The sequence below is a fragment of the Acinonyx jubatus genome, chromosome A2 (genome assembly GCF_027475565.1).
Source record: "Acinonyx jubatus isolate Ajub_Pintada_27869175 chromosome A2, VMU_Ajub_asm_v1.0, whole genome shotgun sequence".
In the NCBI taxonomy this organism is placed as follows: domain Eukaryota; kingdom Metazoa; phylum Chordata; class Mammalia; order Carnivora; family Felidae; genus Acinonyx; species Acinonyx jubatus.
In genome coordinates this window covers 830,371-848,401 of record NC_069383.1, presented here as the reverse complement: position 1 = coordinate 848,401, position 18,031 = coordinate 830,371, and the positions used below count along the sequence as shown (strand labels likewise).

The following is an 18,031-nucleotide window of genomic DNA, read 5'->3' as shown; positions in this document are numbered from 1 at the left end:
AAGCTTTAGAGAATAAGCAATTTTGTGCAGATAACCTCACTACAAAACTGCTTTAATGAAGATGTGATTCATGTATAACAGCTTTTGCTCTTAAATGCCTTTACCACCATGCATATATGAAAGTATACAATTTAGCCATGTGTAAACACACTTCATCATCATCTCCACCACAATCATTACCATTGTCATCACCATCATCACTATCACCATCACTATCAATCATCACCATCACCAACATCCATCACCATCATCATCATCATCACCACCACCACCATCACCACAATCATCACTATCAATCATCACCATCATCACCACCAGGACGATCATCCATCACCACCATCACCATCATCATCATCATCACTGTCACTATCATCATCACCCAGTCTCTCTATTACATGTAACAATGAGACAAAGAACCAAAAAAAATAACAAAATTAGGTTTGGCATTAATTGTGCCTCCTCAGTTGGTGATGGGGGTGGCAGTCAGATTGCTTTCTAAAGGATGTTTCGTTGAAATTCACATTAACAGGAGTCTGCACACTCAGAATGTTAACTGACTTATGATAAGAGGAGGCGGCCTAGACATATTCAGGTTAGAAATGTGGCAGGGAGATGGCATTATATGTGAGGGTCAGCAGGAGACAGGGAGGATGCACTTGTTCTGTGTTGTTCTAGGAGGTCTTCCTGGTGGAAGGTGGCAGGAACAAACGGTTGCAGTAAGTCCTCTCTCGGTGCTCTACCCACTCTCCATATAAGAGAGGCAAATTTCAACTCAATATTCTGTGTAAAGAACTTTCCAGAAAATGCTTCTGGCTTCTCATGTAATGGACCTCACAGGGAAGTAATGAACTCATAGGTACCTAAGGGTAGGCTGACAGTTCATCTGCCAGAGATGCTATTGAAGATACTTCTCATGTGAGGGCAGATTGCGTGACCCCCCAGGTTCCTTTCGAATCTGAACAGTGACTCTTTGCTGGCACAGAAGTTGAGGGAAGCTGTTTCCCAGCCGAGGAGGAAGGCAGGGGATGGGGCCATGCAGAGTCAGGGTCCCTGTTCCTACACAGCTGCTCTTCCTGTACATCTGAGCAACCCAACCAGGTGTGTTCACTTCAGGGATGCTGGGCAGGCAGGGTGGAGTCAGAAGCCAAAACAAGAGGCGCCATCTTCCTGCTGTGTAAGCCACAGAGCGACAGCCAGAGACTCCTCTGCCCTGCTCTTGCTTCTCCCCCCACCCCCCACCCCCAGGAGAAAGCGGACTGTTTGCTGGCCACACAACATGGTGACAGGCTAACATAAAGGGTTCAGACATCTTATACCAAATGTGGGACTAAGTTTAACTGAGATGAGGACTACTTTGATAACACAGGTACCTTCTTCCGTAGGTTCTAGAAGATGCTCATAAACCCCAGGGAAGGACATGAAGCCAGGGCACAGCAATTTATCAACAGTTCCTCATGGGGCAGACTCTGAGAGGCAGCCTCTTTACTCCAGTAATTAAATGGTCAATTTGGTCCTGGTTGTTGTTGTTGTTGTTGTTATGTTTATTTATTTGTGTTGAGAAAGAGAAAACGTGAATGAGGGAGAAGCTCAAACCCATGAACTTGAGATCATGACCTGAGCTGAAATCAAGAGCCAGACACAACCAACTGAGCCACCCACATGCCCCTTGGTCCTGTTTTTTTTTTTTGTTTTTTTTTTTTAACCAAAAGTATTTAGGGCAACACTGGCCTTCACTCAAATGTGAATGTATTTTTTCAAAAATGAAAAAGGCAGCAAGTGCTTCCTTTCAAGTGAAAATGACCCTAAATTGTGGGCATATATTCTCCAGGGCAATAGAAGCACTTGAATCTGGTTTTTCACTATTATAATCGATCACTGTCACCATGAAAATAAAAGTTCTGGTTCAGTGCCCTCCTGAGGTTGAGGGATACAGGGTATACTTTTGCCCTGTATAAGTTTCCAGGCTGGGACTCCCACCATCAACAAAATGGGGAAATAGACAACACAGCCGGCAACTGAATGGTCTTAGCAATCACGGAAAGTTCAAACAGGAAGAGGCCCCAAAACATACATATCCAACACTCTTATCTTGAATGAGGGAAGAGAATAAGAAAGACTATCTGACTGGTTGGTGCTCAGCAGGTGTTCTGTAAATGAGCAAATTCATGAGAAAACTTGCGAAGAGTCATAGAGTTAGGAAATTGCACAGCCAATAGTTAAGGAAAGTGTTTCAGACTTCCATCCCTATAAGCATTCCATATCAACACAATAGAATCCATTTTAGTACAGATTTGGGGGGCAGGGGATGAGAGCACTCATTACCTTGGCCATTCAACCTATAATACAGTAAGACATCTGAATAGAAAAAATAACAAGGTATGTTGGGAAGAAGCTGGCATAAGAAATGCCCAGAATAAAAGTAAGCAGAGCGATAATATTAACTAAATTCTCCTAACTCCTAGTCTGGGCTCCTCAGGGTGTGGAATCAAGATAATAAAGAAAGAATTCTAACAGACTGGCTAGAGGCTTTGTTTCCTGTTTGGTTTGGTTTTGAGCATTATCAGTGAGCAAGAATTAGATTGGCAGCTTCTACCAGTGGGCACACTGCATATTATTTGTCACCGGCTCTAGTTAACTATTTATAAAACTGTATATGGTTCATCCCCTAAGGTGGTTTCCATAATTTAGTTGGTTGTCATCATTGAGACTTGAATGGAAAGAATGACTTTAGCCAAAATACTCACAAGATCTATATGAATAAAGCTACAAAATTCTGATGAAAGAAATCAGAGGACTAAATAACTGGAGAGATATTCCATGTTCATGGATAGGAAAACTCAAGATTGCCAAGATGTCAGTTCTTCCCAACGTGATCTATAATTCAATGCAATCCCAATCAAAAGCCCAGCAATTTATTTTGTGGATATTGGCAAACTGATTCTAAATGTATATGGAGAAGGAAGAGACCCAGAACAGCTAACCCAATATTGAAGGAGGAAGAAAAAGGTTGGAGGTCTGACACTACTTGAAAGAAAGACAGTATAGTACTGGTGAAAGAATAGACATATAGATCTGGAAAGCCCCAAAACATACCCAAATAAGAATAGTCAACTGATCTTTGCAAAGGAGCAAAGGCAATACAGCGGCACAAGACGGTCTTTGCAGCAAATGTTGCTGGACCAACTGGACGTCCACATGCAAAAAGGTAAATCTAGACACAGACCCTCACCTTTCATAAAAATTAACTCAAAATGTATTACAAGCCTAACTGTACACCACAAACATATAAAACTCCTAGATCCAGCAATCACACTCCTTGGAATTCACCCAAAGGAGTTGAACACGCATGCCCACACAAACAACCGCACGCGTGTTTATGTTACAGCAGCTTTAGTCATAACTGCCAAAACTTGGAAGCAACCAAGCCCCTCAGTAGGTGATGGATAAATTAAACTTTTGTCCATTCATACACTGGAATGTTATTCAGTGCTAAAAACAAATGAGCTGTCAAGCCATGAAGATACATGGGAGAACCTTAAATGCATATTACTAAATTAAAGAAGCCAATGTAAAAAACAAAAACAAAAACAAAATCACACTGTGTGATTTCAACACTGAGACATTCTGGAAAAGGCAAAACAATGGAGACAGTAAAAATTTCAGTGGTTGGAGGATTGGGAGGGAGATGGGTGCACAGGGGAAGCACAGAGGGCTTTCAGGGCAGTGACTACTCTGTATGATCCTATAATGGTGGACACAAGCCACTGTACATTTGTCCAAACCTGCAGAATGTAAAACACCAAGAGCCAACCCTAACTAAACCCTAACCTATGGTGATAATGATGTGTCCATACAGGTTCCCCAGTTGTAACAAATTTAACACTCCAGTTGGGGATCTTTTTTATGGGGAAGGCTGTGCACATGTGAGGGCAGGATGTACATGGGAAATCTCTATGCCTTCCCTTTAATTTTGCTGTGAACCTAAAGCTTCTAAAAAATAGTCTCTTAAAAAAAAGGAAAAAGAGTGACTTTAGGCTTTGTTAAAACTCAGTGACTATTGAGGCTGGGAAAACTATAATCAGGGTTCTGTGGTCTGAAAAGATTTATGCATGAGGATGTTAATGGTGCTATTATGTGAAGAGCAAAGATCAACAAACTATATATAATTTAGGAGACTTGCACTTGACCCTGGAACAACGCAGCTTGGAGCTGTGCACATCTACTTACACATGGACTTTTTGTAGTACAGGGTACTATGAACATATTTTGTAACATTTCCTTTTTTCCAGCTTACGTTATTGCAAGAATACACATAAGACACAGAATATGTGTTAATGAATTGTTTGTATTATCAGTAAGGCTTCCAGTCAACAGTAGGCTATTAGTAGTTAAGGTTTTGGGGAGTCGGAAGTTAAGTGCATATGTTCAACTACACAGAGGGTTGACACCTCTAATTCCCACACTGTTCAAGAGTCAACTGTATAGAGACATAGAACTGATTTAAATGTATTGTGGTACCTACATACAGTGATGGTTAGATGATTATGCCTCTACTTAAAAACACAGCTGTATGGGTACGTGCATGGGTCATTGATTTTGGATGGGATATCTGAAGGACACACACACACAGAGTGGTAGCCTACTTCTGGGCATACAGCAGTCGTGGAAGGACTGGCTGTGGGGAAGCAAACTTCAGATTTCACTTGGTACACTCTATAATACTTGGATCTTTCTAAATAAGCACATCATAATCTTACAATGCGAGAGTTATTTTAGAAATTTAAATATATCACAGCAACAACATTCACAACAGCCAAAAGATAGAAGCAACCCAAGCGTCCATTGATTGATTGACAAAATATGGTGTTACCCATACAGTGGAATATCATTCCGCCTTGAAAAGGAGGGAAATCCTGACACCCGCTGCAGCATGGACAAACCTGGAGGACATCATGCTCAGTGAGACAAGCCAGTCACAGAAGGACAGCTGCCCTGTGATTTCACTTCTATGAGGTCCCGCGAGCCATCAGGTCCATAGAGACAGAGAGCAGAGGATGGGCACTGGGTGCTGGGGAGGGGAGCGGAGTTAGTGTCTAATGGGGACAGAGTCTCAGTTTGAGAAGAGGACAATGTCCTGGAGATGGTGGTGGGGACAGCTGCACAACAGCATGTATGTCCCTAACGCCACTGAGCTGTGCACTTAAAACGGTTAAGATGGTCAGTTTTAGGTCATGAGTATTTTACCACAATTTCTAAAAGCTTTAATGTAAAAAGTGGGCATGGAACTATATATTACATAAGAGTGAGTGGAATTCACAGGGCTTGCTTGAGACTAATCCCAGGCTGGAGGAAGAACTAACCCGGTGAACACATCAAAGGGACGGCGACACCCCGCTCCCCTTGCCCAGAGGGGGACTGCGACACACACACGGCCGCAGAGGAAGGCACACCGAGCCTGTGGCGCTCACCCGGGAGGTAAGTTGAAGTGACTTTTGTCTACTTCTTTCTGCACACCTATGGCCCAAGTTTTGCAGAGTGGCCATTTGTCATTTTACAACTGGTAAACAGCACAACAAGTAATCATTTACAAATTGATCCCTACTCAAACTGATCTGGAAATTCCGGAACAGCATCGACGGAAGAGTGCACACACGGGCGGCAGCGGAGCGCTCCACCTTACACCGGAGAGGCCGCATTCGGTGCAGCTCGAATCCACACATGGCACACGGTTTGCCGTCTGTCCTCCATCACCCCATTTCACACAGCTCTTTCTTGCGAGTTGGCACTGCTTTAAAGCTTTTTTTTTTTAAAAGATAGGGTGTAAATAATAAATAAATGAAGAGAGAGGTGTCTTTTCTATGATAAGCTTTTACCAAATGAACATCTGCCGTACACATTGAGTCAGTAACTCAATTTATTGAGCACTTCTCTGGGGGCGGGTATGGGTGGGTCTTCCTGTGGCTGCATGTGAGACAGTGTCACAAGCTGGATTTGATCATGCTGCAGAAGGACAGAGCCTTCTCGGCGTCACATGGGAGCTCCTTGCCCTTCGCGTGACCACAGGGTCGCCCTTCCAGGTACCAGCCCTCAGGGCGTCTGGGATAGCCAGCTGTCCAGGCTGACCATCCTGAGGGCACGGCAGCCCTCCACCCCTCCCTTCCCACTCTCTTGCTGTCACTTCCAAGGTGCAACTGGGTTGGTGCAGAGGACTGCGCCTAGGGATTCTGTGCTCACGGCACACTGAATCCACCTGTACATTCCACAGGGACCGCAGGCGGGTGGCCAAATGGTAGGGGCAGTTTTTCAGGCAGTAACGTGAAATGGCCCACCCGGGTGTCTGCTGTTATCGAACACCAATTAAATCCCAGTGCACAGAGTCCAAGAGTTATTTTCAGGAAGCCCCTGGACTGCAAATTCAGAGGAAAGTTGGCCTTTTCTTTTCTCATTCTTTTTCATTAAATATGTAAGAAGAGAAATCTTTACCCGTCCTACACCGGCTGACACTCCTGCCCCTCAGTGACCTTTTCCACTCTGCCCCCTCTAGAGGCCAGGAACATACTTTTGTACACACTAAGCAGAAAAAGCTGAACTTGGGAGCTGAATGCTTGCTTGAACTGGAGTCCAGGAGCAATTAGCCAGAGTGACAAAGCAAATTGTGTTTAAATCTAAATGTTCTACGATTACCTCTTCTGAGCTCCAACTTCGTCTTAAGTGATCTGACGGTGGGGGTGAGTGCCATCATTTATACTTTTGAGCTGCAGCTTCTCATCAGGAAAATGAGGTTGAAAATAATAACGCCTTATAACGGTGACATGAAAATCAAATGAGGCCATTTGTGTGGAAGAATCCACTGGTTCATTCACTCAGCAAACACTTTGCCAGGCACACGCTGGGTGCTGGGTGCTGGGTGCTGGGATGGGGACAGTGACAAGGAGGCCATGTGTCATCTTCCTAAGCTGATGGTCTACAAGGGGGGGGGGGGACAAACATTTGTCAAACAATTGCACAAAACATGTACTTGCAGACTGTGAGATGTGCTCGGGTGAAGGCACAAGGTTCCAGGAGCCTCTCCTCTGCGGTGGGGCAGCAGCTCATCTTGCTGAGAGATCAAACACTTCAAAGAGACAAGCTGAAGTCTGCCAGGGAGGCTGAGTGGCCCCAGCTGCTGATGCTAACACAAGACACAGCAAGACAGTGTCCCCCTCACAGAAGAGCACCCTGTCACCACCTCTGAAGCCTCGTTGCTGAACAGTTAACACCATGGTCAGACCTCTGGGCTGGGCTAGCTCCTACACTGCAGGCTTACAGAAAGTACAGAGCACAGGAAACAGGAACCAGGGACATGCTATCATCAGGATGCACCAGCAAAATCCAGAATGTGAAAACCCCATGAGACAAGCAAAGAAGAAGAGAGAGAACCCTTGTGAGATCTAAAGGGGCTGAACAGACAGACCCACCAAGGCAATGGCTCTTCTTTTGAACTTCAAAAAAACCAACCGTAAAGAAAATTTATGACAACGGAGAAATGTGATAGCCGATTAGATCACAACACTAAGACATTACTATTAACTTTAATGTGTGATAAAACTATTGTGGTTAGGTTTATACAAGAGTTCTCCTCTGCCAGCAATACGATGATGAAACCACTTGATAATGGGGAGGTGGTGGGGCGTAGAAGTGGCAGGAAAGGCCAGGAGCTGCCTTTTGCTGAAGCCCAGTGATGCCATGCCCAGGGTTCATTTAACAACACTCATTTATTTTGTGATTGACATTTTACATGTCTCCTTCTAAAGCATAAAGTGCAGCTGGGAAGACAGTAAACATGAAAGGATGGCCAACATCGCAAGTTAGCACAGAAAAAAACTGCCAGTGAAATTATGCAGTTAATAAGGGTCATTGGAGAACGGAGATCAAAGAGGATTTTCCCAAAGACCTGTGCCTCAGGGGACATCAAGAAGAATGGGAAGGTACCAAGTGACGGGGAGACAGAGGCACCTGAACACTAGCAGACACGTGGAGCCGGTCGTATTCTGTGAGCACACCTGGCTCTCTAGTGCATTGAAGTCTCTTTCGTAGAGGCTTCCCATTGCCAATAGCTAGGACAGAAGTAGTTGATAAAAGGGATTGTTTTAAGTTGTGGGAGATGGGAAAGGAGACAGAGAAGGAAGTGGTGGTTACATAAGCTGGGGCAGCCAGCAGAAGACGGGAAAGGGGCGGTCAGCACCATGGAGAGGGCCCAGAAGTCCCAGCGGAGGCCACTGCTTGGCCACCACCCAGTGGCTGGCGGTGACTTTCTGCAGTGTGCTCATAGCAGAGGTGCCGGGTGACACTGAGCCGGGGAAGATGGGAAAGGCAATGACAAGGTGAAGGCCAAATTGGCAGCTGAAGGCCACTGGCAGAGTCTAGGGATTATGGGAGTTGCAGAAGGCAGCAGGGCCAGTAAAAGGAATTTCTCACAGCTGCGCAGGAGAAATACCCCCAGAGGAGAACATGCTGGAGAGAGAGGTGCCCCCCCCCCCCCAAGCAGCAGCCTCCTGCAGAGCGGTGCCAGACACACCGGTGGGTATTTATGTGCCAACAATTCGTAGGCAAGCGCAGTCTTCTTTCTCATACAGCTTTCTTTCCCAAGACAAGAAGGAGAAGAAAGCATTAGTAATGGCCACACACGCTGCCTCCCTGTAATTATAACTTTGTTTTCCTTCCATTTAGAAGGTGCCATAATGGCTTTGTGGACCGAGAGAGAGAGAGAACAAGCAAGCTACTTTGCTGAAAAGCAGCAATATGTAGAAAAGAAGGCTGTCAGAACAAATCCAATTAAGGCATCACTTATAGAAAACAGAATGCTAACATTAATGTGATTCTCGGTCAATTAAAAAAACCTGTTATCTGCTTGATTTTATGATTTGTATATCTTCAAAGAAGAAATCATATTTTATCAGAATCTCACTTTCTATTTTATGGTCTTTGAAAAAGGCTGCTAGAAGATAAATACAAGGGACCCCTCTGCACCTGACAGAGGCAGAGGAACCAGTAAGTACCGCATCCCTGTGGGACGGCCACAGCGGGGCGTGACTCATGGAAGAGCCCTGAAGCTGCCGTGCTGAGGCTCAGTCACTTTGAAGGCCCCACGGCACCTGCACTGCATCGTGAGGGGTATCCGTGTCAGACTGGGCTCTTCTGGGGACAGTCAAGCAACGAAAAATATGTGAATGTGACCCCGAGTCTGACCATAAGGAGTGCTGGGGCATGACATATGCTGATTCCAAAAGCGTTCATGTTCAATTTTCCACAATGTTCTGTGGCCAGCATAGTTTGGGGTCAGACTTGGCCATTGTTCCTCAACGTGTTTCAGCATCTTCATCAATGATGAAAGAAGCTGACTCTGAGAGGGTGAGGGTCTAAACACTGTGGCCCCTTCCACCCCAGGAGGGCCCTTTTCTCCCTTCAGCACCACGGCTGGATTCTCTTGGCATGAATACGACCACCTTCTCTCCTCAGAGCACCAGAGGCACAGGAGGGTGCCCGAGGCCCTTTCTCTCGCTGCACTGGCTGCAGCCATGACCTAGGGGGCAGCACTGGTGCATCAGAAGCCATTCAAAGGATGTGTAGAGTGGAAAGGACTGGCCCTGGGCAGGGGCCAGAAAGACAAAAACAACAAAAACCCGGGGATTGGTGGAGGCTAACTTACCATCGCTCATGGCCTGGGGCAGTTTGGGGTCTCCTGGAGGCGAAGGCCACTTCCGGGGTTCCACCGGCGCCGAAAGGACCCTTGGTGTTTTCCACGGTGCATGCAGTGGGTTTCGTGGCCACGGGTCACCTTCCCCGTGGGGCGCCGGGGGCTTCCGAGCTGCATATGCGCCCAGCGCAGCGATCAGTTTCTGCCTATTGACGTTGCCATCCACCTTGGGGCTGAGCTCGTCAGGCTGCAGCCTGCCAGGGGTCCGCAGCGGGTGGCCCCCAGGGTAGTCTGCCCCAGGGCCAGGAGCATAGGTCAGAGCAGACGTTTGCGCCATGAAGGTCAGCATGCTGTCAGCAAGGGGGTCCTCACCCTGCAGGAGCCGAAGATCAGAACAATAGCAGGTGAGTCTCCATGTCAGCCGGTCGAAAGGACATTTGACCTCAATTTTCAAGGCACGAAACAGCACCGACATTTCTGAAATGCACACCCAAATTTTCACTCCACTGACAGACCGAGTTCTATGGCCCGTATTTGTATTGTTGTGGTTTTCTAATAGCAGCTTTATGGAGATATAATTCACATACCACAAAATACATCCTACTCAGTGTTTTAGTATGTCCAGAGTAGTGTGAACATCAACAGTGACTTTAATTCCAGAACGTTTTTTACCACCCCGACAGGAACCTTGTGCTCATCCCCATTCCTCCTCCCCGAAGCCCTAGGCAACCACTAATCTACTTTCTGTCTCTATGGGCTGGTCTGTTTAAGACATTTCATATAAATGGAATCACACAACACGTGGCCTTTGTGTCTGGCTTCTTTCACTTAGATGTTTTTGAGGTGCATCCACACACCAGTGCCGCATGCCTTCCCACAGCCGGAAAACACTGTTTTAAAGACGCAGTACATTTTGTTTATGCATCAGCTGGTGGACATTTGGGTGGTTTCTCATTTTGGGCCATTATGAATAATAGTGCTATGAACATTCATCTACAGTTTTGGGGGGACATATGTTTCCAATTCTTTTGGGTTCATGCCTGGAAGTGAAATTGCTGGGTAGTATGGTAACTCCACACTTGACTTGCTGGGAGCTGCCCGAATGTTTTCTAACATGGCGGCACCGTTTTACATTCCCACCAGCAACGTGTGAGGAATCCGGTTTCCACAGCTCCTCGCCAACGCTTGTTATTGGCCACCTGTTTCCTTACAGCCATCTAGTTGGTGTGAAGTGGTAGCTCACTGGGTGTTGATTTGCATTTCCCTGATGGCTAATGATGTCATGGACTCCTTGTCTTCCTTGGAGAAATGTCTGCCCAATTCCATCACCTGAATTGGTGTTGACTGTTGCAAAAGTATCTCTCCATCCACGATTGAAGCACCTATATTGCCTGTCTTACCGTCTTTATTTCACGACAACTCCTTTCTTTACTGATTATTGGAATCACCTTTATAGCCTATTCCTTTAACAGCAATATTCTGAAACATCAAAGCTGCCAGGCTTTCTCTTAACAATTATATGTAACATCAAATCCGTGGCCTGACCGACATGGTCTTTCATTGAGCCTCCACCTGTAAGTCCCCCTTATTCACTGAGCCCATTTTCCCGGGAGGAAACAGACTGTTTTGCCACTAGACGCCTCAAGGCCCAGGTGTCCTCCCCTCTGGAATAGCTACAAAAGTGTTAGAAATGTCAGTGTTCTACCTCTGTGGAACCGTCAGAATTTCATGGACAAACACGGAAATTTCCAACTTGGAGGTTCTCAGAAAAGTTATGGCTGTCCTTGAGGCTTACTCCGAGCTCCCTCCATGGTGTGGAATGGGTCCACGAACCATCAAATTTTAAAATCTTGCCCATTCACATTTTCTAAGTGCACCTCGCTTGGGGCACAACATCAATGTTGAGTCAATAAGGGAGTAGACCTTCGGATCTAGTTATGTGCAGCCATCACTGAATTTAAGACAAATGGTTCAGACTCCCAAGTCTGGCTATTTTCAAAAATATTTGGGTTCAGGCTTCCAGGGTAGACTTTGGTGTAGCAAGTCAGAAGTCAGAAAACTAGGGTTGATAAGGGTTCTAAGTTGTTGTTCTCACATATGAACTTGGGCAAATCACTTGACCTTTGGAGACTCAATTTTCTGTCAAAGAAGGAGACTGGACATTATCTCTAAGATTGCTTTTATTTCTAAAATGATGTGATTTTAGCTGTCATCCAAATTGTTTAATGTTGTCCAAGTACTAGCTGAAACCAATTGCTTTTCCTTTAGAAAAGAGAAAGGAAGATTCATTAGAGAAAGGGAGAGAAAAATAAAATGCTACCACACAAATAGCCCCTCCAGCATTTTCCCACAAATTGGGTGTAAGTGTCAATCTTAAGCCGAGGCTGAACTCCCGTTCAGAAAGGCTGTCTCTGAACACCTGGTCAGGTCATAGTGCTGGGGGCTAGGGAAGGCATCCAAATGCCTCATTAATGTGCCCACAAGCCTCTCTCCTCTTTTTGCCATGAATGCAGCCTAACCGAGGACTTGGGCTCAAAGAGCCTCTAATTACGGTCGAACTGGAAAGCCCCTGGTAAAGAACAAACCAGGCTGAACACAGTGCACAGTGGATCACTCCTGAACGAAACCTGTGCAGTGGAATGGGATAAACAACCTACTTTGGGTCTGTTTATGCTGTGAACCAAATTAAGGTAAAGAGGGAAAAAGAATATTTCAGTAGGTAAACTGTAGAAATCATAGAAGAGCATCAGTTTTTACAAATCATCCCAGGTCCTCTGTAAATGAAGGCCAGCATGATGGTGTCCTCAGGGGAGATCACTGTGGCCCAGGCGAGGGTGCCACCGAATAACCAGGAGTCCTGGGAAGTGGGAGATCGGCAGGAAGTGTATGCTGGTGGTGGCTCCTTCTGTGTGGCTTCAAGTCTTGAAGGAGAGACCAGTAGGCGGGGCTGGATTCTGGGGCAAGGCTGCCTGGGTTTGGCTCACACCTCTGATCTCACAAACCTAGTGAGCTTTGCTTTGGCGAAGTATTTAATCTCCAAGTCATCCGTAAAACGGGGATGATAACACTCTGCTTGGCACAGCGTGTTAATGGCTACTGCCACTAGTATCGTTAGGGTTATTATCTACTTTACCTCCTTAGGCCTTCATTTTCTTTAAAGCAGGAGGAAGTCCACAGATGAACTGAGCATAAACCACCCCCCCCCCCCCACCGAAGAAGTTTTAAGCCTCAATTCAACAAACTTATGATGTCAGGTTCCCTAAAATAATGCTGAATAATTTTTAGGACTTTAGTCACCCCAATCCGGAAATCAGCAGCCTAAAAGTCTAACAATTTGCCACTGCCCAACACATGGTGTGGCCAGTTTTGGTACATTGGTTCTCGGTACACATGCTAGAGAAATCTAGTGTGGGAATCCCTGGTATGGTAAGTACACTGTGTACGAGGCATCTGAGAACTGCCACAGTTGATAAAATTTACCCCGAAATTCCATTCCTCCAGGCACATTCCTTAACCCACAGTGTGGCCACATGAGAAGCAGAGTCTGCTCACCCGCTCACCCACACCTTCTACACTGGATAAAACCACAGGGAAAGAAGGCTCTTTGGGGAGACTGGCCTGATCCTGTCAGCACAGCTCTGTGGAACCTGCACAGCTTTGGACAACCTCCTTGTGCTTCACTTTTACTACCTTCAAACTTAGGAACATAGTTCCTTTTTTTCTTAAAGCAGGTAAAAGGATGAGAGTAAAAAGGTGAGTTAAAGTGCTCAGCACATGGCTCAGAGGAGATGTTTGATAAATGGTAGGCGGTCGCATCACGTCTATCACCATGATCCCCACCGACATCATCATCACCATCAATATCGTCACTATGAGCATGATCACCTCCCTCACCACCGTCACCTCCCTCACCGCCGTCACCATCCTCACTGCCATCAGCACATCCCAAGCACCAGTGATGCGGTGTGCCAAGCTCTGGCCTACATTCTGTGGGGGAAGACTGTCTCCAACATGGACCTGTCTTCAAACAAATCGCAGACTGCAATGGGGGTTATGTCACAGACGTATGTAGCTATAATTGAAAGCATATTATTAAAGAGGTTTAGTGATACCAATTTGGAAGGAAGAGGGGAAATCAGGGCTGCCGCCTGGAGGCAGCTGACACACTTCCTAAGAGCCGCAGGCTGCACTGCACCCCTACCTGCCAAACAATGAAACAGCCATGGATGCTCCCTATATCTCCAGCCTCCCCAGGACCAGGGGACCAGAGCTAAAAGCCAGGCCTCCTTCCTCTCATGGAAGTCTGCCCACTCCAGCCCCAGACTGTAAAATTAGGAGTTCAGACTGCCAGGAAGGCCTCGGGGCCCTCGGAGCCCCACGTGCAAACAAACACTGAGTGGAGGAGACTCATGTCTGCACACTGGCCACTAATGCTTATCAGATATTCTCTTATGCCAAGGAGCCAACACAAATTAGGAAACTCAAATTGGGCCATCTTTTGACCACAGAACAAACATTTTCTCCAGGTTGTCTCACAGCCTGAAGGCAGCATTGACAGGCACATTGATCAAGACATGCTTACTGCCGGTGACGAAACACACAGCAATGGGGCTGTCCACAGGCTTCCTGATGAGATGACCCCATAATGCCATCGGATGTGGCCAGATCTGGGAGCCTCGTAGGAAGCCTCCACCTGCAATTCATTAATGTAGAGATGGGATTACTTCTCTGTGCTTTTCTGTGCTCAGGCCATGGAGGATGATTCGGGGGAGTCATCAAGTCTCTTCCTCTCCCTCTATCTCTGTCTCTGTTTCTCTGTCTCTCTCTGTCTGTCTCTCTGTTTCTGTTTCTTTCTCTATCCCTCTCCACTCTTGTCTCTCCCTCTTTCTCTCCTTCCCTCCCCCTCCCTCTCTCCCTCCTTTCTTTGCCCACTTCTGCCTCCCTCTCTCCCTCCGACACTCCCCCCCTCCCTACCTCTCAACACAGGGAGAAGGATGTCCTGCCAAGGTGTTCGGGCTCTAAGTGTCCAGCCTGCCCCGTGTGCAGGGAATAGGTTGGAGGTGTCATTCTTACTGACGGCATCGTTGCCAAGACAAAAGAAATGTTTGCCTTCAGGGGAGCTTAGGGACAGACACTGGTCTATCTTTCTTTGCAGCTGAGACGTAGTACTTTCAGTTAGAAAAACCAGTCTCCAAACACTTTTTACAGGGTTCACAAAAGCTACGTAGCGGAAGAGATGTTAAGTTCTAAACTCAGGATCAACGAATTATGCAGAAAGCTGACAGCAACATGAGGTGTGGACTGTAAGTGAGGGATATCTACAGTGATACTGCGCCATGCTAGCTTGGAATGGCTCCAGAGACAGCTGACGACATGAAGCCAGCGCCATCGCCTCGCCTCTCTATCCCCCCACATCGCCTCTTCTTTCTGTCATTTCTGCTGCACCTGCTGTCCTTCTGGTCTGCACCTTGTCCTACAGCCCCAGACTCAGCAAGTAACAGGCAAAAGGAATGGACTGAAGCAGAGACTTGTGATCCATTTTCTACCCATGTTGGATAAGCACCAGGCATGAAATCAGAGGCCCACTGGCTAATACAACCACCAGGAGGACATCAGGATCACAATCACAAAACGGGTCCTGTTTTCTGAGTGCTGGTGCGAGGCTGTTCTTTGGTGTTATTTCTTTTTGATCCTCTCAAAAGCCTATGGTGTACACAAAACTACAGCATTTTTTGGATACGAAGCCAACAGAGTTCTGGCAAATGAGAACCAAGGCTGGGACACGGCCCTGGGCGTCTGGCTTCAGGCTGCGCTATAGAAAGGAGCAGGCTCGCCCTGCAGTCCGTCTGCTGCTCCGCAGAGTTTGGGGGAGTAAACTCGGTGGGCTTGCATTTGGCATAAAAAATAAACATGAAAAGGCTGGGCAAGAATCTCAGGGTTCCGATTTCAGTTCTACTACCAAGTAAGTGTTTAAAGCAGGCATTTCACTCCATCTTTCTCAGACTCGGTGTCCCTCTCCAAACTGAAGGTCTCAGGGAACTTCTCATCCTCATAAACGTGAGTCTACAGAAAGTACAATGCAGCCTGACATGACGAGGCTGCGGCTTTTTGTCCGTCTGTCCCATCAGCTCCAAAGAGTCCCGATGGAAGAGGTGAACGTCTCTCAAGAGTGCCTGAGTAGCTTCTCACACATGGTGACGTGAGATCAAAAACAGAAAGAAAAAGGAGAATGCCTTCTGCCCATACAGAATGCGACACTAAAGAAAAATAACGAATAATGACTTCTCACAAAGCTTCTTTGTGGCTTCCTGTGTATGTCTACACAACCACCTCTCCTACCAGCAAGCCAGCTGTGCAAGGGCAAGGCCGGCTGCAGGATCTGGCACGGGGCTCAGCAGGATGGAAGGCAGAAACACAGACCCAGGAAATAAACAGGGCAGGGGTCTGGGAGGGATTGTCGGTGCGTGATCACTCCCCGTGAGGTCACAGATTGATCTCCAGCCCTCGCGACCGTCACACCTCAGATGCTCCGCCTACTGGGTGAGCAGATGAACAAGTGAGTGACACACAGGCTGGTTTGCCCACGGAGCTCAGCCCCAAGCTGACTGGAGCCTCGGTAAGTGGAGAGGGCTGGGCCTACCAGGGAATGGGGGGTGGTACTCACAGTAACTATGATTAACCCCTTCCTGCATATCGGGCACAAACCCCAAGAACAGCTCTACCGTACGATCCCAGCTTCCCACTGAAGGCCAGGAGAAACAATAGCTTGAGAAGGCAACTTTTAGATCAGATGAGCATCACACGTGTGGTTCAGATACAATGTCGTGGCCACGGTCCTCACAGCTCAGCACCTTTGCACATGCTATTCCCAGGGGAACAGCTAAGAAGAGGGCAGGAGGGAACCTGAGTCACCAAATTCAATTTCCTCAGGCGGCACCTCTTCAGAAATGGAGGAGAAGACGGGCTTGCTGGTGGACGCCTGGCTGCTTCCCAGTCCGGGGCTGTTAGGAAGCTGCTGCCGTGGGCAGCTGCATGCAAGCCTTCCTGTGAACACATCTTTCCTTTCTCTCGCTACGTCACAGACAGATGAATGTTCAATTGTAAAGAAACTGCCAAATGGCGGCTGTAACAGTGGTATCATAGTTATTTTTTTGTTAATTTTGGCCCATCTAATGGACACAGAGTAGCAGTTCCTCAGCATGTTATGCTGTATTTCCCCCAAAGAATAATCATGTTTGACACCTTTAATGCCCTCACTGGCCTTTGTGTATCTTTTTTAATAAAGCGCTAAAAACTTTTACACATTTTGTGTTGGCTTGCTCATCTTTTTCTTTTCCATCTTTATTAAGGTGTGATTGACACACAATAAATAGTACACATTTATGCGGACACAACCATACACCTATAAAGCCATCTCCAGCAACGAACATAACTGTCACCCAAGAAGTGTGCTCGTCCCCTAACGGTTCCTTCCAATTGCCCTCCACTCCCACATCGTCAGGCAACGACAGATTTCCTTCTGCAACTCATACACTAGTTCGTATTCTGTAAAATTTTGTATAAATAAAATTATAAAAGTATGTGCTTTTTTCCTGTCTTCCAGTCAGCATAATTATTTGGAAAGTCACCCATGCTATGGCATGCATCAGTAATTCATTCATTTTTATTTCTGAGTAGCATTCCACTTTATAGATCAAACCCAGTTTGTTTATTCATTCACTCGTTGATAGGCATTTGCGTTTTTCCAGTCGTTGGCAATTACTATTACAGCTGCTATGAATATTCACATACCGGCTCCGAAAGGACAAAGCTCTGATGTATCTTGGACACGAGTGGGATGGCTAAATCATGGAGCAGCATATGTTTAATTTCTTCAGAAACTGCAAATGCTTCCAAAGTAGCTACACTGTTTCACGTTCCCACCAGCGGAATAGGAGAGTTCGAGTCCCTCCACCCCACTGCCAGCGTATGGTGTGCTCAGCCTTTTAAATTTCAGTCATTCTGGTAGGCATGTGATGGCATCTCCTCATGGTTTTAATTTTTATTTCCCTGACAAACAATGACGTTGAACATTTTACAATGAGTTTATTTGCCACCCATTTATCTTCTTTGGTGAAGTGTCTTTTCAAATCTTTTGCTCAATTCTTTATTTGCCCCCTCTCTTTCTTTTTAACAAGTTTTGAGAGTTCTTCATACATTGTAGAGAAAAGTGTTTTCAGGTGTATTATTTGCAAATATTTTTTCCCAGCCTGTGACTTGTCTTTTCATTCGCTTACCATTAGCTTTTAAAGAAGAGAATTCTTAATTTTTATGAAGTCCAATTTATCAATTTTTTTCTTACGGATTGTACTTTGC

At 46.3% G+C, this 18,031-nt stretch overlaps 1 protein-coding gene across 6 annotated transcripts in view; it reads right to left on the bottom strand.

Moving 5' to 3' along the window:
- The window catches only part of PTPRN2 (protein tyrosine phosphatase receptor type N2), a 799,963-nt gene that overhangs the window by 475,812 nt on the left and 306,120 nt on the right, over nt 1–18,031 (bottom strand). For all 6 annotated transcript variants that reach the window (XM_053217793.1, XM_053217794.1, XM_053217795.1 and 3 more), the window contains one exon: nt 9,689–10,049. In XM_053217793.1, coding sequence (XP_053073768.1) covers nt 9,689–10,049 — 361 coding nt within the window. The remainder of the gene's footprint in view (nt 1–9,688; nt 10,050–18,031) is intronic.